The following is a 23,641-nucleotide window of genomic DNA, read 5'->3' on the forward strand; positions in this document are numbered from 1 at the left end:
AGATTCGCTCCCCAAGGTTCCGAATCCTTAGACCTTCACCCTCCCGGAGGTCCTGCCTCCAACCTCCAGCGGAGCAGTGTGCCCCGGCAGCGCCTTCCGGGGATGTGCTGCAACGATGGGGAAGGCCGCCGGCGACGAGGCGTACTTCCAGAGGAGCAGTCTGTTCTGGCTCACCGTCATCACCCTCTCCTTTGGCTATTACACCGTAAGGGCAACGGCCTAGCGTAAGATCCGCGCCTGCGGGCGAGGAGAGTCTGCGCAGGCACATTCCGGCTCTCAGGCGCTTTGAGCCAAGTGAAAGGGGTGCAGGCCGACAAGAAGACGCAGGCGCACTCCTCTGCCCCTGCCCGTCGCCGGGGCTCGAGGTCCTGAGAAACCGGCTATTCAGGCTTTCCCTCTATGGGGGCGGGGACGGCTTCCCACCCCATGACTCAGCGTCTAGCTCTTTCAAGATGGTGGTGGCGAAGTCAGAGGGCAGCAGAGCTGCTACGGCCTATTTCCGTACGTGCAGAGCCTTGCCCTCGCTGGTCACGGTCGTGGGGCTGGGATATTTTGCGGTGAGGTATAGGGCGGGACGGGGCATCTATTTTGGCCTGCCAGGCCCTCGTACAGCGGGGGGGAGGGGGACGGGGAAGTTGTGGAAGGGAGGTCTTGCGCTTGCCTGCCCGGTGGTTGCCTAGGTTACTGGCGTAAGCGGAAGTTAGGTTGGCTCTTTGGACGGTTTCTGCTTTAAGAGTGTTCATGCCTTTGCGTCCTCGCACATCCACGGTTGCTAGACTAAACTGAGTGTGAGGAGAGCTGACGGAGGGGGAATCCAAGTTGGCAGACTCCCGTAGGCCTGCCAAGTCAGGATAGGGCTTCCGACGCAGAATGCTTGAGGCAGTTAGAATTGCTTGGAAAATGGGAATAGACCTAAGGGATGGGTAGGATAGTTGTTAAGAAGGGATAGAAAGGATAAAAATGTATGGCATAGATATGGAATCAAGAAGACTGAGGATCTCTACTAGAAGAGGAGGGACTTTTGTCTTGAGTTCCTTTAAAGGATAATGGGATAGATGCCTGGAAAAGTAGGTTGTGGACTAAGTTGGTATAATTTTGAAGGAAGGCAAAGCTATTTGGATATTGCTCAGGAGATTGTGGTGATTGGGGATTAGAAGTGTGTTTGTCCATGTGTGTGGTGATGAATTGAAATTAGTCTTTGGGTGGTGAACATGATGTAAGCTACACAGAAATCGAAATATATGACGATGTACGCTTGAAATTTATATAATGTTATAAATCAGTGTTACTGCAATAAAAAAAGAAAAGGAAAAAAGTAAAAGAAGTGTGTTTGTCGTGTCCACAGTGTTGATTATTGACGAATCTGACCACCTTTGTCCTGATTTCCCCATACGTAAAATGGAGGTATTGAACTGAAAACTCTTGAAGGTGCATTTCTGTTCTGTGATTCTGCATCTCTGACTAGTTAGAATACAGATGGAGGAAAGCTTTGGGGACTTCAAATTGGGATATTTTGGAACTGGCAGGTGCTGCTCCTTCTAGTCCCCTTGCTTTTGGAGGATGCAGTGATTTTTCATGCTTTATTTATATTTTGGATGTGTAACAACATGATAGGAGAGGCAGTACTGCTCCTGGCTGAGATCTGAATGGGACAATAAATTTTGGGCCTGTTGGCACATAATTGTTCTCAGAAAAGCCTAAGCTGGCAGAGATTACAACACAGAGACTGAGGGAAAGCTGATGAGATTACAAAAAGCTTATGTGATTAAGTAGTTGCTATTAGCACTTCACAAACCTGATCTCACTTATTTTCCAACTTTGTGCAGGATCATTCCCAATTTTAGAGATAGAAAAAGTGAAAGAAGAGAAAGGGATTTTAAATTAAACTGGGGTTTCGGGGGCCGGCCCGGTGGCATAGTGGTTAAGTTAGTGCCCTCCACTTGGCAGCCTAGAAGTTCTCTGGCCCAGATCCCAGGCGAGGACCTACACACCACTCATCAGCGATGCTGTGGCAGCATACCATATACAAAGTAGAGGACGATTGGCATGGATGTTAGCTCAGTGCCAGTCTTCCTCAAGCACAAAGGAAGATTGACGACAGATTTGAACTCAGGGCCAATCTTCCTCACCAAAAAAACCCACAGGCGTTTGGCTCAAGGCATGGTTTCTGCAGTAAAAAAGCTAGCCAGGGCACATAAACTCTTAAAATGTGTTAATAAACTGTATAAAATAATGTTTTTGGTGGAGTTCATTAAGAAGTCATCCAACTTGGACATTGAGTCTGATAACCATATAGTTTCCTGAGCATAAATCTCCCACTAGAATAGTGTTTAGAAAATATAAGTAGAGAGTGGAAGCCCAGGTGACTTAATTCAGAGTTTCTTTGGTCTATAGTTGTTCTTGTGGAATCAGAATTATTTCCTAGCCTCTCTCAAAAGGGAACATTTGCTGATTTAAGTGACCTAATAGGTATTGTGTGCCTCTGGTTCTTTTTCAGTGGGTTGTCTTCTGGCCTCAGAGTATTCCTTATCAGAACCTAGGGCCCCTGGGCCCCTTCACTCAGTACTTGGTGGACCATCATCACGCCCTCCTGCGTAATGGGTAAGGACAGCTGCGGAAATGGGGTGTGGACACTGCAGCTCCGGTCTCACTGTACGCCAGGAAGGCCTGCAGTTGCCTTTAGATATTTAAGAGTAGTGCTAGTTCACGTTAAAGCACCTTTCTTTTTGAAGTTTCTGTGATAACCATCACCTTAAACTAGGCTGACTTTTGTTTCAGGTATTGGCTTGCCTGGCTGATTCACGTGGGAGAGTCCTTGTGTGCCGTGGTATTATGCAAGTAAGTGTTTTTAATAGGTCTTTGTCGCTTTTCTCTTGGTATCTAAGTTGAGAGTAGCCACATTTAAATAATTCATGCATTTGTAGGCTGAGAGCACTCTCAGGGTAGAGTTGAATCCCCACACCTAATACTGAGCCTAGCTTAGAGGGAGTATTCAGTAAACATTTAATTAATGAATTCATTTCATTTGTGTTAGCTAATCAATTATTTCATTACTTAATTTGATGATTTTTGTATTTTTTTTAAAATTCTCTGTATAGCCCCAACTAGAACAAAAGATTAGGAGGCTACCTTCTAGTTTGAAGAGGGGCTAAATTATTGACTTAGGCTGATGATGCCCCATTCTAGTTTCACAACAGAATCACCTGACGAGCTTTTTCAAAATGCTTATGTCTACATATCTGGTTTCCAGACCCAGAGATCCTAACCTGGTAGGCCTGACTTCGGGCATGAGAATTTGTTATTTTTTCAAGCTTCGCAGATAATTCTGGGTTGCAATGCAAGTTAAAAGCCCCTTGACTAAACCCTACTCAACAGATGTCAGTGTAAGTCAATACTATGTGACAGTAATAGAAAAGATTCTCTTTACATTTGTACTTATGTAAGCATATACAGAAAGTATAATGTAATGAAAGAGATGGCTATAGTAATGCCAGACTGCTTTGCAGTTAACTTTGTTTCTGGTCAAGATTAACTGCCACCTGTGTTATTGTTGTATTACCTCTAAAAGTGGAAAATAAGATACTTTATTACCACTACTTTTTAATAATAGAAATAATATTTATTGGGTGCACCCTATGCCAGACACCACTAAGTGCTTTAAATAGATTATCTTCTGGTTTATTAAACAAGCTGGAGTTTTTGGGAGAGGAGCAGAAAGAGACTTTATTTTTTCTCACTCCTCTCCAAGTAAACTCATTCTGTGGATTATTTTCTGCCTCCCTCCCAGCCCTGCATGAAATCAGAAGCAGCACTATAGATTTTCCAGTCACTATCTGATATTATCCAGTGTAGTACAGTCTATTTATTAAAACTATAAACTTTTATCTAATTCAAAATAGCTCTTCTCATCCAGCTGGGGATCAAGAGCCTGTTGTGGGGAAAACAGTGTAGTTAGTGCCTTCTCTTATTCCACCTTTTTGCCATATTCACTAGCAACAGCTGCTTGTGCCCCTTGGGCTGGTAGGAGCAGTTAGGGGAAACAGGGCACAGTGTGCCTTGTGATCAGCAGTGAGGTGCTGTGGATGTTGCATACCCAGTGTTGGCTCTTTCTCTCCAGAGGGTCCCTGGTGGATCTTTGAAAAACCACCCATCACTGGGGATCTCCTTTGTGCAGTTCCCACGACGATTCCTTCAGGTGCCTCCTCCAGCATGCCAGTCACAGTTTCCTCTCAGGAACTATGATTAGGGGGGAATTTCCCTTTTATTGAGAATTTTTCTGCCGTTCAGTTAGGTCTTTAGGCCCACCCGTTGCCAGCGCCCTTCCACAAGATCTGTATGGCTCACGATAATAGCTTCCTTATCCCTCCAGTGGGATAAAATCTGCAAGTGCATGCGGTTCCCAGTGCATGCACTTTAATTGCCTACCAGCCTTTAATCTTTTGAATCAAATATAAATCCCTTCCCCCAAATTGCAGGGGACTTGTGTCAAGCTCTCCAGTTGGTTCTATTGAAGCTGTTCTTTGGGCTTGATTTGTGATAGGAAATGCCACAGCACTAGCACCTCTTTCCACTGGCCTCTTCAGCCTCTCGGTGAAACCTCAGCTTGGAGGTGTGTGGTCCAGCCACACTGACACTGTCCACTGACAGTGTTGGAGTACTTGACACCTATTTTGTCGTTGGCATTTGAAACCTGTAATGAAAACAGAAAGAATCAAATTTAACATCCTGCCATGCCGTTCTTTGAAAGGTGGAGGGAGAACAGGCATAGAGAGGTTAGGTCACCACTATTTTGTTCATGAAATCATTTGTTTATGGTCTAACATGTTGCAGTGTATCATTGGTCACTATAAATCAGAATAAATATTCCTTCTGAATAATGAATTAATGAGCAAGTGTAAGTGAATGAATCAATATATGAAGACATGCAGGACATTTGTGTAGGACAGTTGGTGAATTCCTTTTAACCAGAGATAAGATTGGACTCTATGTTCTACTTTATAGACACCATAATATGTGTACATATAAATATAAACTCTTCCATAACTTTTTTCTTGTGTCGTACATGCCTATTTTTCCATGTCTAGACCTATAAATTTACTTTATTCATTTTATTAGTGCATAGTATTCTATTCTATGTATATGCCTTAATGTATTTAACAAATCTCCCTCATGATGGACTTTTAAGTCTCTGGTTTTTTTACTGTTATAAATAGTACTGCATAAACATAAATGTCTCATACATCCCGGCCCACTTTGGTATATCATTTTTTTATTGTTTGGTGGTAGAATGTATGAATATAGTCGATTTTTATCTGTTGACCTTACACCCAGTGACCTTGCTAAATTCGCTTATTAATTATAATAGTTCATCTATAGATTCTTTTTAATTTTCTAGGTACACAATTGTGTCCAGAAGTAAAGACAGTTTTATTTCTTCTTTTCAATTTTATATACCTTTTATTCCTGTTTCTTCCCTTATTGCCCTGCCCACTACCTCCAGCACAGTGTTGACCAGAAGTGGTGATAGTAGGCATCCTTGCCTTGTTCCTGATCAAAGGGAAAGCTTTCAACATTTTGCATCATGTTTTTTCTAGAATTATGTAGATTTCTTCTATCAGAATGAAGACGTTCTATTCCATTTCTATGTTTGCTGAGAACTTGTGTTAAGAATGGATGTGGAAATTTATCAAATGCTTCTTCTGCTTTTATTAAGATGATCATGTGATTTTTCCCCTTTAATCTGTTAGTGTGGAAAATTATATCATTTTTACATAGATTGTTTTTAAATTTTGTTTTAAATTAAAATTCATCCACATGAGACTTAATTATATACAAATGAGACTGTAGCAAGCCATTTACTTCTTTTGGGATATTTTCTTTTAAGCTTTGTTTTAAGCCGTTTGGTTTGAATGACTGTATAAACAGGTGTTTATTATTACTATGTGCCAGGCCCTTTACTAAGCACTTTGTGTATATTATCTTATAAATCATCTCAAAACTTTGGTGAGATAAATACATTATTCCTGTTTTTCAGACAAGGAAACTGATTCTGAGAGAGAGTGAGTGACTTGCCCAAGGTCACAGCTGGTAATTGGCCAGTTACATCTGGTCTATCTTCAAAACACTTGCTCTGAAGCCATATCAGTGCTTTTTGACCCTATCCCCTCATCAGAATCACGTGGGAAGCAGTTCTATAACACCATGCCCTAGGCAGTAGCCAGACTGCTTCTCAGGGAAGAGTGAGTGTACCCTCCTAAATGCACAAGAAAAATGAAAATAAATGAACTAAGTATTCAAGTTAAGAAGCTGGAGGAAAATGGCAAAATAAACCCAGTGAAAGTCGGTAGAAGGAATAAGTTTTTTAAAAAATAGAAGATAATAACTCCTATGAAACCACAACATTAAAATTCTGGTGGTTAAACTTTTCTTTTTCTTTTTTTAGGTCTAAAGGCATCACAGATGGTCGAGCTCAACTACTCTGGTTCTTACAGACGTTCCTCTTTGGGATAGCATCTCTCTCCATCTTGATTGCTTACAGACCAAAACACCAAAAACAAACTTAAAGAAGATATCCAAAAGCTTTCTCTTCCCTTTGATATTCAACCCCACCTTTTTTAAGGGGTGCTGTGTTTTTCTCAAACTTTCTACTTTCTAGAAAGTTAAGACCCTCTAGTTATTCATTATTCTTTCATACATTCTGGTTGAGCTTGAGCAGATAATAGGAAAAGACTTTAACTTTCCAATTCTGCAGACTGACCTGTTTGGCAGAGGACTTCTAGCTACCTTCTTGAGGTCCTTGGCTGTGTTGGTGCTCTCCCTATCGTCTGGTTTAAGCCAGGCACTAAATTTGCCTGTTGGCATACCTTTGCTCCCACCTTCTGATTAAAACACCTTACCCTTACCAGCACCATCTTTGTTCTCCTTTTGCACAATCTTTTCCACCTTTCTGGAACAAGATAGAGTGATACTTCCACAACACATCAATTCCACATGCTTTACTAGGCACCTGTGAATCAAGATCTTATTCTTGCAAACTTCTATTTCTCACACAACCAAGAAAGATAAGGAAAATAAACAAGTGCCTGGAATGGGGCAGGCTGAGCGATTACATAGAGGCAAAGAGGACCTGCTGAGAACCAGGAGGAGAGGACTGGGGAATGCCTTCCTGATCCTTCCAGCCAGAAGTGATCCTGGCCGCCACATGGCCCCACGGAGACAGTGCTCTGTAGTGTGCAGGGGTCTAATGGCCACCACTAGATTGCTCCTTCAAGTCAGGACCACATCTTAGACAGCTTTATTTTTCTTTTAGCACCTGTCCCGTTGCCTTGCACACAGGTATTCTGTCAGTGTTTATTGAACAAAGGAGGGAAACTCTGATTTCACTTTCCACTTGTTGAGTATCATTCCAATTTGTGTGTGAAAAGTTTAGAACCCATTCAGTGCACCCTCAAAGAAAAGCACAGGACTGCTTTTGACTGTAGTCTCACCATTCTGTGGGTCCCCTGATAGGAAACCTGTGTCTTTCGCACTTTCCTATTCTGGGTCACTTTCTCCAGGCTCTCTAGATGTCTCCCTCCAGCTCTGGCTTACTCAAATACAAACATTCCTTTTCTAAAGATTCTAGCCCATGGCTTATCCAGCTAGTTACTACTACTCCTATTCACCTGGTTGTACCTTATGACTGACTGGTAGGGGCAGGAGGGTCATTGACTGTGTCCCCTGACCCTGGTAGAATGACTCTGTCACCTCTAGAAGCCATTAGGGCTTCTTTCCTGGAGGACTACCTTCTTGTTCTCTAGGCACTAGACCTTATTTTCCTTCCATGATACAGTAGGGCATATTATTTGTTTTAAGCAAGCATTTGTCAGAAACAGCCCTTTCCTCCAAAGAAAGGCCCCAAGTAAAAGCACAACAACAAAAGATTACGGACTAATGAATTGTTTCTGGTGGAGATCAATTTCTGCAAATTAATGTCGGTCTTTCCCTCTGTTTCTCTTATGATTAAGGGGTTGCTTTTTGGTAAAGAAAAAGATTTTTGATCATAGAGTTAAACATCATGGAACTCCAACCCAGATTTTTTAGAAGCAATGGTCCTCTTCAAAGAGAAATAATGAGGATAATATTAATGGTGCCAGAAACAATATGGCAGATTAGTGAGCGAAATGGACTAACTTGAATAAAATGCTGTGAATTTCTTCAGAAATGTTTCTCCAATCAAATGCTTTTTTTGTATGTCAGGTTTGATAGATTGTCACATGCTTGATTGTACTTTTTCTCAAATAGGCTCTATTATGGAACTGTTTGTACAGTTCAGGGATTTTTTTTCACTGGTAAGAAATACAGATGCCCTAGTTGTAGGGCATATGTTCCTCATTATGTTTACAGAGACGCCCATAGCGCATTTGACTCCTCCATGCACTGAGTCATGGGTGGACGTGAGTGTCTCCTTTCATTGTAGGATTGTCCTCTTGTTTTATGTTTCACTCAGCATTTGATACAGTCTACACACCAAGTGAGAGTAGTATTCTTTTTTTAAGTGCCAAAAGTATAAAATCCTCTAATCCTGTTTGGAGTATTATGGCTTAGAGCAAAAAAGGATCTTAGTGAGCAAATGGTGCAGGTCATTCATTTTATAGACCCATAAACTGCATCCCATCAAGGTGAGGTAACAACACCACACAAAAATAATTGAGTGTCCTGTTCTCCCCTGCCTCAGCAGAGGAGCTTAGAAGTAAGTCTGTGAAGCAAAAAATAAACAGAAAAATGGTGACATCTTGGCTTTGTGTTGCAGTCATAGTAGTGACATGGGAGAAACATCTTTATGTTGAATTTGGATGAGAAAAGGCCAGAGGCTCTTGGTGGAAGCAACTATGGAGGGCAAACAAACTAAACTTTTCTTACCCACCCCCTACCCCGACCCCGAAATATCAAAAGCATGTATAGTTTTGGTAGGACAAAAAAGAAAGAACCAATTAGGAAAAAAAAAAAAAGAGAGAATGACCTCACAACCTAGTAACAGGATAGATTTATAAACTATTTCCTGCATTCAACATGTTATGACTTCATGCAATCCAATATAAACATTTTATAAGTCATGGTTTTAAAACAAGTCTTGAGTTTAAGAGGTTATACTCCAGATGTGTAAAGAGGTTCTTTGGCAAAACAACTTGCTATCTGAGAGCCCTTATGTGTTTACATATAGGCTCTGAAAACAGAGAAGTTAGAGAACCTGCCATTGAGGTTAGAGAACAGAGTGCAATCTCATTGTTATCTTTGCATGGGCCCTTGCTGGAGCCTTGTTAATTAAAGCTCTTAGTTTAGCAACCTGGCTTGTAAATATTTATCCTTCCCTTTCTTATCAGCACAGACCAAAAAATGCTAGTAGGACAGCTGAGTAACATATTGTTAAGTCTTTGAGACCCTTCTCTCTACAAGACTCCTTGACCACATCAAATTGGAAATCTTGGTTTCCCTTTCATCAAGGTTGGACAATGAGAGTGTATAATTATCATTTCACATTTCTCTTTATGAAGAGGAGATCTATACTGATTTCACAGTGGACATTTGAAAGTCCTATTTTAAATACTGTGTTTGCAATTTCTATCAACAAACATTTAAGATGGCTCCTAACCTTTTGTAATAGGTTTGAGTATACCCATTGCCTCATTTCTGTTTGTAGTAAGTCATAAAGTTGGATTAGGGAAAATACCTTTGGCATACTAATACTGTTCAGGGAAATAATCGTGAAAGAACTTTTACTTTTCTCTTGTACCAACACGTTGCACAGGATGTTGCTAGTAAATAAAAATTACTCAATAAAAATTGCCACTCTTGACATTGCTGTAAATGAAAGAGAAATGGCATCTATAGTATAAAGCAGTGAAGTGTTCCTTAAACCTCAAGCATGTAGGGCCCACTCATAACTTTAGTCATGTCTACACTGCACCTGAATTCACTTTTTAAAAAACCTTCCTAAGCAAGAATAACTGAAATGCCAGGCTTGGTTTGTTCGTTATATATTCCTCTAATACATATGAGAAGAGAATAAAGCATAATTATTACCTAAAATCACCATGCATACTAATGATATGTTCAGCACGCTACTAGTAATTAGAAAGTATCACAGTACTCACTGAGACTGAAGTGCGGAGTTTAACCTGGCTCTAACTACAGGATTTTTGTCACCGTCCTGGACCTCAGTTTAAACTCATCATTAAAAAGAATATAAGTAATTTTACATTGTGGCTGGGGTAAAAATAGAATGGTAAATTTAAATGAAATCATCTAGGTAAAGCAACTTTTTACACTATAACGCATTAAACAAGAGTATAGTTTTATTGGAAGGCTGGCTGAGGATGCATCCTGCACTTCTTAAACTTGACCATGCAAATGCATCACGTGAGATCTTGTGAAAGTGCAGATTCTGATTCAGTGAGTGTAGAGCATGTCCAAGTTTTCACATGTCTAGTAGGCTCCCTGGTCGTGTTAAAGCTGCTGATCTGCAGATCACTTTGAATAGCAAGATTTTTAGAGAAAATTTAGAACTAGAAATAAAACAATTCAACTCTGATTTCATGAGGCTTTGGGTTGATTTCTATGCATGCCAACATGTTTTTGTAAGAAAAACAGCTAAACACCCTCACTGGGAGCTCAGCACTTGGAGTCCTGACATAATCAGCAAAGAGCACTGTTGCAGTGCTAAAAATGCTGATGAAATTAGCCAATTGGCATGTCTGCATACTCCCCCTCCTTGAGGATAAAAGTTTGGAATTGAGGCCTTTTGAAAATAAAAAACCCAATACTTTTCAAACATTTTGTTCTAGACACTGACATAAAATATGCAAAACCCACAACAATTCTGTGAGGTAACAGTTATGCCCATTTTATAGTTGAAGACCCTGAGGGGATCTCTGCTCAGATGGCTCACTAGCTCAGGCCACTGACTGCGTCTTCCAAGATCAACCCTGAAAAAACAGTCAACGCACAAGAGAAGCATGGATTCCTAAAACCGAGGAAAAATTAGGGAATCTCCCCTAGACAAGACTACTAGAATTGGTGTGGAGTGGGGAGGGGTGGCCATGGCCTTGGGCAGCAGGGAGAACTAGCTTGGAGGAGAACTTTTTACCTTCCGTTTCTGTCTCTCCCTCAAGTTGCCTTAAGACAGACAGTCATCTCTCTCCAACCCTTCAGCACAGAAGTAGGTAATAACAGTGCCCATGGCAGTGTCTGTCAATATTAGCAACACAAAACCCTCACTGGGAGACAGGGGAAAGTTCATGAAAATAGACACAGGCATTCACTCCACCATGCTCCCAACCAAATCACCAGGATTGTGGATTATGTTGTTATTTCTTCCTAAAGGTTTAAAAGAGAAAATCTCAGGCAGAAGACTGGTGGAATGGCGTCAGTTTTCATGAAGGGTTCTGTGGTTCCTGGATCCTCATCTTTAAATCTCTGATTCCAATATATAGTTAAGGCCAATTCTAATTGGCTTTAACCCTCCCCCAATGCATAGTAGCAGGCATGCTAGTTGATGCCTGAAGGGAAAATGAGCTCACAAACCAAATAACCAGATAGCTAAGGATGACACATATACACCGAGCCACACATACCATCTGAAACAAAAGCTCTGGAACAGAAAGACCTGGAATCTAAAGATGTTCTTTAAGTAGGAGACAAGGCATTATTAAAAGAAGATATTAGCAACATGAAATAAGAACAAGAAATCATAAAAAAGAAGTAAGTGAAAATATTAGACATGAAAAATAAAATAGTTGAAATAAAAACATCTAATAAGTGAAAACAGAGTAAGTGAAATAGAATGAATATAGTTGAAGAAAGAATTTGTGGACACAAGATTGTGGAAGTCTCACAGTAGGAAAACACAAAAAATATAAAATATGAAAGAAAAGCTTAGAAATGTGGATGATAAATATAGAAATACCAATGCCTGGGCAATAGTTCCAAATGTAGAGAAAAGTAAAAATGCAGCAGAGAAGATATTTGAGGAAATAGTGGAGATAAATTTCCCCTAAATAACCTTATTCGAAAGGGCTCATAAAGGGGCAGAGAACAGAGATCAGGAAAAATCCATTCCTAGGAATAACAATAAAATTTGAGAATAATGACAAAGAGAAAAGTCTAAAAGCTTCCAGAGAGAAAGAGCAGATCACCTCCAAAGAAATGACAATGAGATGGATATCAAACAGCTACATTGGATGCTAGAAGACAGTGGAATAGTAGTTTAAAAATATTGAGGAAAAATAACTTTGTAGAATTTTATATTCAGCCAAATTATCGTTCAAATAGGAGAAAGTCATAGAAAATTCCCTGTATCCAAGGGCACAGAATGTTTGCCACACAAAGACCCACATTGAAAGCACCTTTGAATGAAGTCCTTAAATAATGAAAAAAGTCAGGCAGTGCTGCAAGAGATATGGGGGAGGAAAGGGGAGAGAGTCATGAAAGAAAAATAAAAGGAGATAATGTTTTCAAAATAACCCCAAATTTAAATTATATATGTTCTAGAAAATTTCCATGATAGCATGTGTGTGTGCATGTGTGTATGGGGGAGGGAGGCAGTAGGATGAGTTAACTGGGCATGAGGGTAAGTTGAAACTGACAAGTAGAAATGGCAAGCAATAGGATATATTGGAATATATGAGGAAGTCATTTGGTGTAAACCTAATTCGGCCTGACTTTGAGTTTCCAAAAAGGCCTGACATGGCGATTGAGCATGCATCGTATATCTGCTTTAAACATTTCCTATGGCAAGAACAAACGGCCTTAAGATAAAGGTGCAACTTCCCCCCACATTGGCATTTCCTTAAGGACAAGCATCTTTCCTTAGGCTAGGAACTGACTGCTGCGCCTGCCTGTGACCATCCAGCTTATCTGTGACCACCCAGCTCGAGACAACAGACCTGCCACCCTGCTGTGTCCATCAATCACTGTGCTGACTGAGCAGTCTCACAACTATTGTAAAAGGGACATTTCAGTCATATGTGAAACATCCTCTTTGGGGGTATATAACCACTCTGCACACCCCACTTCACGGTCCTCACATTTTAGCTCAGAATAAACTCTCTCCCAAATTTTCATTTATAGATTGGTTATGGATTATTTTCATCCACTAAACAGTTGCCACCTTAGGAGGAAATATAGATACTAATAAATTTTAAAAAGCAATCAGGATGAACAAACATGAAGTGATGAATTAGGTGTGTGAAAGATGACGTGAGTGGAGCCATATTAAAACAGAGCCAGAGCAGCCATTGCAGAGGAATTGCCTTGCAACACTTGTTTTCTTTATCTTCCAAACTGGACCAAACCACCAACATTCCAAGAAGTGAGTAAGGACAAGAATATCCTGTTTGTAAGGACTGATGAAACTGGATTTTGCTGATCACCAATCATTAACCAAACAAGTCTGGCCTTTTGCCTGATGATCATACCGCAAGCCAATCTCTGAAGTACAAAGCTAGCCTTACCTTATCTAGCACAAATGAACTCTTCTTTAATACAGCTCCTCTCATCCTCCCTTTTCCCCATAAAAACCCTAAGCCCCTCTCCTGTAATTAGGACAGTATTTGGGTTTCTACCCGAATCTGTGCTCCTTGAATTGCAATTCTTTGATCCCAAAATAAACATCTCACTGCCTCTCATTTCGGCTCTTTATTTTTAGGTTAACAGGCGCAACTGCCAAAAGAACAAAAATAGGATGTGTAATTGTTTTTATTTGAAAATTTTCAAACATTCAGAAAAGTCACAGAGAAGAGGTTAGAGGACATCCACATACCCTTCACCTCCCAGGTTCACCAGTTAACATTTTGCCACATTTGCCTTATCACTCTCTTTTTCTCTCTCCCTATATAACTTTTTCTTTTTTCCCCCAAATCATTTGAGAGCAGTTGCTGGCACCATGACACTTCATCTTCAGTGTGCATCTCCTAAGAACACAGGTGTTGTGTTACACAACCCCCACATAAGTATTACACTCAGGACATTTAACATTATCTTATACAGTTCAGATTCAAATTTCTCCCATTGTGCTGATAATGTCTTTAGAAGCCTTTGGACTGCAGTAGTGGGGAAGTCCAGGATCCCATCCAGGATCACACACAGCATTTAGTGATCAAGTCTCTTTGGTTTCCTTTAATCTAGAAGGGTTCCCTTGCCTTTTTTGTTTTGGTTTTTACCTTTAATTACTGACATTTTTTAAAAGCCCAGGCCATTTATGTTGCAGAATGGCCCTCAATTTTGTCTGCTTCCTCATGATCAGACTGAAGTTAAACACACTAGTAGGAGTAGAGCCAGATGACGCTATGTCCTTTTCAGTGCATCACATCAAGAGCCACGATGTTTGTCCCATTATTAATGATCCTAAATTTCATCACTTGGTAAGCTGGTGTTCAACAGTTTTCTCCACTTTAAAGGTATCTCCTGAGGCCGGCCCCGGGGCCCAGTGGTTAAGTTCGCGAGCTCCACTGCAGGCAGCCCAGTGTTTCGTCAGTTCGAATCCTGGGCGCAGACATGGCGCCGCTCCTCGAGCCACTCTGAGGCAGCGTCCCACGTGCCACAAACTAGAAGGACCCACAACTAAGAAGATACAACTATATACCGGGGAGCTTTGGGGAGAAAAAGGAAAAAAAAAGGATATTAAAAAAAATATTACAGATATCTCCCCTCCCTTTGAATTAATAAGAGATCCGAGGAGTTATACTACAATACCACATGACCACATGTTCCCCACCAATTGTTGAAGCATCCATTGATGATTCTTGTCTCAAACAATTTTTACCACGATGTTTGTAAACTGGTGATTTTCCTATTTCTATCACTTCTTCTACATTTATCAGTTGGCATTTTTCTGCATAGAAGAGTTTTCTTCCTTCTCCTATTTTCATTTATTGGTTTGTTTAGTATTGGAGGTATCATTATGAACTTATGAATTCTTTTTTATTCAATGTGTTATAAATTGTTTCTAAGTTCATTTATTTTGCTGCTAAAATTTGGCCAGTGGGAGCCCCTTCAAGGTGATTTCTGCGTTCTTTTGAAATGCTCTCATCAGTTTTTTAGTATTTTCAACAAGCTGTCATTTTTCTATGCTAGGCCTAGAATCAGCCTATTCTCCAAGCAGTTTGGCTTTCTTGCATTGAAGAAAGGTGTTTAGAAACCAAGATCTGGTTTGTTTCTTGCTGCCAAGGGTGTCCTTGCTTTAGAACCATTCAGTGGACAGAGCTAAGGACATAGATTTTTTTTTTTTAATCATGAATTCATACTGATACCTTGTAATTCCAATTCTTTGCAACAGGGTTTTTCCTTTCCTTGTGTCTCCTCCCACAAGGAGAACTCTAGTTCAAATATCAATGTATTTACTTAATCACTCAGTCCTACAACACACACAAAATAGTTTTAGAATAGCTGACTTGTCAGCCAATATTCCTACGAAGAACAAACTTTCTTGGCAGTCCTTTTGATCCGTACAATGTATGTCATAGGAGTTATATTTTTGCCTCCTTGTGAATATGCCATAGTTGCTGTTCAGTTAGGTTTTAAGTTCATTTGCTAATTTGTATTCAATTTTCGGGTTTCCTTTTTCCCCATCCTTGTTAATGTTCTTATGTTCTTTAATATATAAGACATCAATAGGGTTCAAAAGGCAAAACTATATAAGAAGTATAATTGAAGAAGTCTCATTCCCTCCTCTATCTCTTCCAGCCCAATCCTACCCACTCTCTATAGGTAACTGTAGGAGGAAAAGCTAAAAATAAAATCTCTTGCCAACCCAGAAATCCTTTCCACAAATGGAGAAAAGAAAGAAAGCAGTTTTATTTAATAAGCACTAAACCAGACTATGATGTGCCTCCCAGACAATCTTCTAACAAGATTGCAAAGACAGAAAGAAATCTCACCCTTCTAGATAGGCAAGCAGATAAGATCCATTACATACATGTTCTCAAGATAAACGATAACTAGTTTTCACGTAAGGGGACATGACAGCACCAGTTGCTGTACATTTTTTCATAGTTCTTCCTAAATTCACCTAGTAAGTAGGGTGACCATCTGTATTACCTTCATCCTAAGGAAGGATAAAATTTCTCTCTCTAATGACAAGCAGGTAGCTACAGCTTGGTGCAAGGCAGTAGGCTCAATTCTCACGGTGTCAAGGTGATAGGGCCACTGTCTCCCTGGATATTTACATTTCTAAGCAATAGCTCCCAAGCCTTTAAGAAAACATTCCTGGGTGGTAACATCATCAAGAGGCTTATTTAGCTTTTACATAAGGTTTATATACATATCAAAGAGATGGGGAAAGGACTCATAAATATAGTTTACTCATAAATACAGTCATAAATACAATTACATTGTTATATATTATATATTTATTATATTATACATTCATAAATGCAATTACATGTTATATATATAGTTACATATTGTATATTTACTATATTAATTATACACTCATAAATACAGTTTCTCAAGGAAATGCTCCAAGAAAAGAGAAAGAGGAAAAGATCTCCTTCCCTTTGGGCAAGAGGGAAAATTCAATCTTATTTTTATTTACGCTTATGTAACAAATATCATTAATTCCCAGTTTATCATTTCTGTGTGTAATTTTTCGAATAAAAGTAAAGACATATAAATATTATTATTTCACTTTTTTCCTAGGTGTCAAGTCTTGTAATAGATGCCCACCATGGAGTACATTCCCCAGACAAAATGGGCAAAAGTTCTTTCACAACACACCTGCTGTGCTATTTCAGGTGCCTTGGGGCCAGCCCCATGACCAAGTGATTAAGTTTGTGTGCCCCACTTCAGCTGCCCCAGGTTTTACTGGTTCGGATCCTGGGCACAGACATGGCACTGCTTATCAAGCCATGCTGAGGTGGCGTCCCACCTAGCAGAGCCAGAAGGACCTACAACTAGAATATACAACAATGTACTTGGGGGCTCTAGGGCAAAGAAGAAGAAAAAAAGAAGATTGGCACCAGATGTTAGCTCAGGTGCCAATCTTCAAAAAAAAATAAAAAATATATATTTCAGGTGCCCATCTCTGGGATAGTGGTATATCACGTTAAGAACAAAAGTTTGAAGAACTTCCCACTTTCTAACTCTCTAGAGGCCTCTAAAAATCTCTGTGAACTGGAATTATTCACCCTGATACAACCTCAGAAACCCTGAGTTGAATTAATTTACCTTACCTTTCCTGTTACTGGAAGATGAAATCACCCAAAAAAGACAAGATCTGATAAAGACAAAGCTCCCTAAGAGGGAATCTTGCAAGAAGTTTACTTCCAGAGGGAAAAGTAACAGCATAGCAACCCTCTGAGAGAACTGATAAATAACAAGCCGCAATTCAATCTTTTGTTGTTATTGTCGTAGTTTCCATTTAAGAGCAAAAAGGCAGCAGGATGTAGTAGAACAAGGTCCTGGCCTTTTGAGTGACACTGTGTTCAAATTGTTACCCACTGCTTACTAGCTCCATCACCTTGGGTAAATGTCATCATCTCTTTGAGTCTCAGCAACTACTCTCCTCTTGTTTTGTTTGCTTCCTTTTATCCCCCTTCCACTACAGTCCCCCCTCCCAGGCAACAATTCCAATGTGTTTGCTGTGCATGTATTCTTGCACAATGTACATTGTTGTTTTTGTGAGCATGTATTTTTAATTTACATGAATAATATTTTGATATATATGACTTAAAGACCCAATCATGTTGCAATATGTCAATTGCTACTAAACTTTGGCATCTTGAAAAGGATTCCAAGGACAGTGTGAGTTTGGTAACTTAATCTGATTTTCATTTAATTCTTGACAATTTGCCAACAAGAGCTGAGTTGTCCACATTCCATGCTGCTCCCTTGGAGGGGGAAAAACATCTGTCTCTAAGACAGCATGAGAGCCAACTGGAACCCACGAGGTTTATGAACAAGACAGATAACAATAGAAAAAGAAAGTCCAGGCTGGCCAACTAGCATAGCTAATCTTGGACACCTCCACAAATCTATCTTAATTTTGCTCTACTTAGCCAGAATTGCATCAAACTACACAGGATATGAGATGAAACCATGTTCGTGGTTCACTTGTAATCAGAATGCTGGAAGGGACTGCAGAAATCTTAAGATAAACACCCCACACACATACACACCTCTTTACACTGGGAGAAACTGAGCACCTACAAATGAACGTAACCACCAATGTCACACAGCCAGTGTGGTGGCAGACCTAGGTCCCCACCTCCTCAATATTTCACCAAGCTCCCTCTCAGTAGTGTTGCACAAAACATCCAAAGTAATGTTCTCCACAGCATGCTTCACCTCCCAAATATCTTGTAAATATTATCCAAGAATGATGCATTAAGAGTAAGAATAGTTTCCATCGTTGTTAGCTGCCATAAGCCCCTACATCCAGTTCATGTTGCTGGCACCTGCCTTTGACACTGTATCCATAGCAATGCACAAATATTGTAAACACTCTGCAGACTAGGGGTTTTTTTGCCAGGGTTAATCGTGAAGCAATAATACGTTGCACATGTACACAGAATTGGGGTATTTACAGCATTTATGAAGCTTTAACATCTGCACAGCCAGTTTGCCAGGCTTATGTTGTGGGTATTACAAAGTATTTCCTAGGAAACTGAAAATAAATATATTATGAAATTTCAATTTTCAACATGTCAGTAGTGTTGTACTGGCATCCTGTCACACCTGTTGCAAAACACACTGTTGGCCAGAGGCAGGAACTCCTTATGAAATCCCATTACATCCTCTGAATCTGCAGGAATCCCACAGAATGACTTCTATGTTAATGAAAAGAACAAACCTTAACTGAATACTCACTGTGTGCCAGGCATTATGATTAGAGCCTTGCTTGCATCTTTTCATTTAATCCTCACCTTAACCCCTAGGAGGTGGGCACTGCCATTCTATTTTCCCAATTTAAAAATTGAGGCCTAATGAAATTAAGTAGCTTGTTAACAATCAGAGCTAGTGAGTGGTAGAACCAGGAATCAAACCTGTATCCCTGTGACTCTAAAGCCTGTGTTTGTAACGTGTATTCATGGCCTATTGGTTGTAAATTACAGATGTGACCATAGTATAAAATCATTCCCTGGATTCAATATATTCACAGTGAAATACATTGCTCTGTGAAATAGGTATTTAAAACAGACTCCACCATCTAATTCCCTTTATAGAAATTATTCCATTTCTACTTCAAGCAAGGGATTCATTTGAAATGCCTCTTTGAAATGGCATCTATTAAGAAAAGACATTTCCATTTGAACACGAGTCTGAGCAAGGACTGTCCAGAGCAGCCCCCTCTGAAGCCACTGAGGAACTGTGCAGCAGAGACTCAGGCCAGGAAAAGATCCCAGTGATGCCTTCTGATTTCTCACCACAACTAGTTAATTCAAGAGCCATTTGCAACAATATGGATGGACCTTGAGGGTATTATGTTAAGCAAAATAAGCCAGACAGAGAAAGACGAATACTGCATGAATTCACTCACATGTGGAAGATAAACACACACACGGACAAGGAGAACAGATTAGTGGTTACCAGACAGGAAGGGAGTGGGTGGAGGGTGAAGGGGTACGGGGGCTCATATGTATGGTGATGGATAAAACCCAGACTATCCGTGGTAAACACAGTGCAATCTATACAGAAACTGACATACAATAATGTATACCTGAAATTTGCATAATGTTATAAGCCAATATGACCTCAATAAAATAACTTTTTTCAAAAAAGGAGGAGGGGCCAGCTCAGGAACACAGAGCTGGCCATGCTGCCCTCTCTGTGAGGCATCATCCAAGGTCGTGTCAGCAGCACAGAGGGCTTCTGGGGGTGGGCAGGGCCAGGCCCCTCTCCTGAGCATGTACATATGCCATTCTTCCATAGTCACTGTGGGGAAGAGAGTTCCAAGCAATTCAGCTGTAACTCTTTCTCCAGACTAGGTGGAGCGGGTTAGTAAACGGATATCAGCCTTCAGGGGGCCTGTGAGCCTGAGACCAGGCATCTTCAAGCGGGGTCAAGGTGGAGATTAAGGGGCCACTGGGATTAGAGAAGGCTGGGCTGAGCCCAGGAGCAGAGTAGAGTTGAATCAGCCCTGTGACTGTGGGGTGGAGGAGGAGGATTGTCTTACAGAATGTAGCAAGGAGAATTTGGCCTTCATCACTTAGAAGTTCTAAAATGGAGGTTCTCATCATGGGTTCCACGGATGGGTCAGTGAACCTTCAATATTGTCTGGGATTAGGACTGGCCAGGTGGCATAGTGGTTAAGTTTGGCACTCCACTTTGGTAGCCCGTGGTTCGCAGGTTTGGATCCTGGGTGTGGACCTACACACCACTCATCAAACCATGCTGTGGCCATGTCCCACATACAAAATAGAGGAAGATGGACGCAGATGTTAGCTCAGGGACCATCTTCCTCACCAAAAAAAAAAAAAAGTGTGTGTGTGTGTGTGTGTGTGTATATATATATATATATATTTTTATATATATATATATATTTTTATATATATATAATCTGTGATCCAAAGAGGCCCCGCAAACAGACAGCCTGGGGCCTCCAGGAACTGTTCTTTGGGGAGTGTGGGGGGCGTTGGTGGATGCAGTACCAAGGCTCTCAGATGCATTAAGGAAAATGGACTTAGTGAGCAAGAGCAGAAGGCAAAAGAGGGTAGCAGCTGCCACTTAACTAGCCATGCAATCTTGAGCAAATCATTCCACCTCTTGAACTTGGGTTTCCTCATGAGGCAGTTACACTTGATGATTTATAAGTTTCCAGCTTTAAAATTCCAAAAAATTCCAGAAGCACTATCTACTAGTGATAGACAATTTACTGGGAGAAGTAGTGAGTTCCCTGTCACTGGAAGTGGGACGCCTGCCACAGCATGGCTTGCCAAGTGGTGCCATATCTGCACCCGGGATCCGAACTGGTGAACCCCGGGCCACTGAGAAGCGGAACGTACGCACTTCACCGCTGTGCCACCGGGCCAGCCCCTACAAACTACATTTATACCTGTGTCAGAAACACGCAAACCCACTCCCCCATTTAAGCTTTACAACATACAAATTTCTCAATATATTTTAAGTTTTTAAGAAATAAAATCTGCAGACTGGTAGGAACACTTTAGAATTCTCCATTCATCTACCCTGTAGTCCTAGGGAATTAAGTTAAAAGCAAAATTGTTCCAGGGCAAAGATACTTGCATAGGCCTTTTTTTTCTTTGTTTCTTTGTTCCTTCTTAGTCAAGTTCAGTGGTTTTCAAATTTGTGCTGCAACATGCTCAATTTAATTGTGATTTGAACGGTGTCCAAGGACTATGTAACTTTAGGCCATACTCAGGGCTCAAGGCACAGTCTGGAGCATGTTCACACTTAAGAGCAAGCTTTGGAGTCCAGGGTGACCTCGGGCAGGTTTCTTATCCATTCTCAAACCCTTTTCTAAAATGGAAGTGATGACAGGGGCTCCTTCACAGAAAACGTTTGAAAGGGGAATTCGTGACCCCTGGGCCTCTCCACCATGCTCTCTGGCACCCACTACACTTCTCACTTCACCCTCAGCTGTAGTTAGAACTAGTCATCAGCATCATCTCCCATTGGCATCGTGGTCACCTTCACATTCAGGGACTGTGCCTTGTGCTGCAAAGCTGAGTCCCAAAGCCCTGTTCACTTTCTCACTGGACCAGGGACACTCAGAGTTTAGGAGGCAGTGCCAAGCCCCTCCTGCTCCTTATGATCAGTACATTTTCTATGCGTCTCCCCAGCTGGGCCTCCTCTGCTCACCTATTCTCCCTCTAAGTCCTGCTTCCTCATCGGCTCCCCTCTCCACTTCATTGCTGCTAACCTACTGCCTAAACCTGGGCAAGGCCCTTTCTGTGGGCCTCAATTTCCTTTTCTGGACAAAGATGAGCTTGGCTGCAACAAGAATTACTGTTACTGCTATCACAAATGTATCCTGTGCTTGCTGTGAAACACCAAATAGTTCAACAATGAGAAATGTCTAACATGAAGTTCCCCATTATCCCAGTACCCTCACTCTCAACCTAACCCTTGTGTAGAAAAGCAATTACACTTTAGCAGTTGAATGTGCACTTTTCTAGATATCGGCTATATATATAAAAATAGGTATGAATGAAAGAGTGTATAATATACATGCATACATACTCATAGACATACTTTTGTTTATGAATGGGATTGTATTACACACACTCTTCTGCAACTTGCTTCCTTTATTCAATGATAAGTCTAGCAAGTAATTTCCTGCTGGTATACATAGATATAGTTCATTCATTTTAACATCTGCTTAGTATACCACATACCATTTTTATACACTTGTTTCATTATGTATGGAGTAGATTCTTGGAAGGGAAATTGCAAAGTCAAAGGGCATCACATTGAAAATTATTGTAGACATTGGCAAATGGCCCTCCACAAAGGCTGTACAAACTTACATTCCTACCAACAGTATATGAGACTTAGATCATGGAAAGGTGGAGCAGTCAGGAGAACCAAATTTGAGGTGATAGGTCAGTAGTAGAGCCTGAAAGGAGGAACCTCAGCCCAGAGGACTGGGAGAAAGTCTACTTCTGCAGGCTGAGGATGGGCAGAATAGAGAGCACCCCAGGGTCGCTCACAGTGACATAGTATTGGTTACTTAAGAACCCAAGGTGGGAGGACGCTTCATGCTATTGGGAAGAGAGAACCAGGACCTTTACCTCAATTCTATCACAGGAGGATCACAGCCCTTTGGTTCTTAATCTCTTTGGGATTATGGACCTCTTTTAGGATTTGATAATCCTAAATCCCTGAGTGTGCACACATACTCACACAAATGCACCTGCAATTTTGCGTATAATTTTGAAGAGCTAACTGAAAATCTCAGAGTATTAGACATCATGTACAAAGCCTGGACTAGCCTTCTGAAGGATGAGATACCATGTAGTCATTCTATTCCTCCCAAACAAGGCCATCAAAAGGCTACTAGTCCTAGCTATCCCATCAGCCGATCAGGTTCATAAGTGAGTCCACCTGAGATCAGAGGAGACCAACAGAAAAACCACCCAGCTGAGCCCAGCACAAACTGATAACTTGCAGAATCATGCACTAAATAATAGCTTGTGGTTTAAAACCTTTAGGGGCAGGGCCGGCCAGAGGAGGCAAGCTGTCCCAGGCCACGGTCACCCGCCCCTCTGCTCGCTGCAGCCCTGCGCTCCCACCATGCCCTCCTGGTGCTGCAAGGCGCTGATGGGGAGTCATCTCCATCTGCTCAGGGGGCTGGTTTGGCAGGCAGTGGGCACTGCGGCATCAGGGATGGAGAACGGCACATCACCATCTTTGGGGAAGTCAGCAATTGCTCCTGTGAATCGGATCCAAGTAACGACTTCTGATAATTGTGTGGTAATTTTCTCAAAAATATCTCATTCTTACTGTACAATGGCAAAAAAACTTTTCCATTACACAAATGTTAATTATAAAGTGGTAGAATTGGACATACTTGAATATGGAAGCCAGTTTCAAGATGTTCTTTACAAAATGACTGGTGAAAGAACTGTGCCAAGAATATTTGTCAATGTAACTTTTATTGGAGTTGCAACTGACACTGATAAGCTCCGCAAAGAAGGGAAATTGT

The 23,641-nt window shown here is 41.0% G+C and overlaps 1 protein-coding gene and 1 long non-coding RNA gene across 5 annotated transcripts in view; one reads left to right on the forward strand and one right to left on the reverse strand.

The window, feature by feature from the left end:
- The first annotated feature begins 72 nt into the window (after positions 1 to 72).
- Positions 73 to 8,203, forward strand: LOC139041610 (transmembrane protein 254-like). Of its 3 annotated transcripts, none has more exons than XM_070494825.1 (4): positions 73 to 205; positions 2,498 to 2,601; positions 2,779 to 2,838; positions 6,443 to 8,203. In XM_070494825.1, the coding sequence occupies exons 1-4, from the start codon at positions 116 to 118 to the stop codon at positions 6,561 to 6,563; spliced, it is 375 nt and encodes a 124-aa protein (XP_070350926.1). In that variant the 5' UTR covers positions 73 to 115; the 3' UTR covers positions 6,564 to 8,203. The 3 variants fall into 3 exon arrangements, with proteins under 3 accessions (XP_070350926.1, XP_070350927.1, XP_070350925.1); XM_070494826.1 differs by lacking the exon at positions 73 to 205 and adding an exon at positions 363 to 501; XM_070494824.1 differs by lacking the exon at positions 73 to 205 and adding an exon at positions 425 to 557.
- Positions 2,845 to 23,641, reverse strand: part of LOC139041612 (uncharacterized) — a 43,008-nt gene continuing 22,211 nt past the window's right edge. The window contains exon 3 of one of the 2 annotated variants that reach the window (XR_011497075.1): positions 2,845 to 4,690. This is a non-coding gene — a long non-coding RNA (uncharacterized lncRNA). Of the gene's footprint in view, positions 4,691 to 13,716; positions 14,628 to 23,641 lie in introns of those variants that run through there. The other variant, XR_011497076.1, reaches the window with a different exon arrangement.

This window comes from Equus asinus, chromosome 22, assembly GCF_041296235.1.
Source record: "Equus asinus isolate D_3611 breed Donkey chromosome 22, EquAss-T2T_v2, whole genome shotgun sequence".
Lineage (NCBI taxonomy): Eukaryota > Metazoa > Chordata > Mammalia > Perissodactyla > Equidae > Equus > Equus asinus.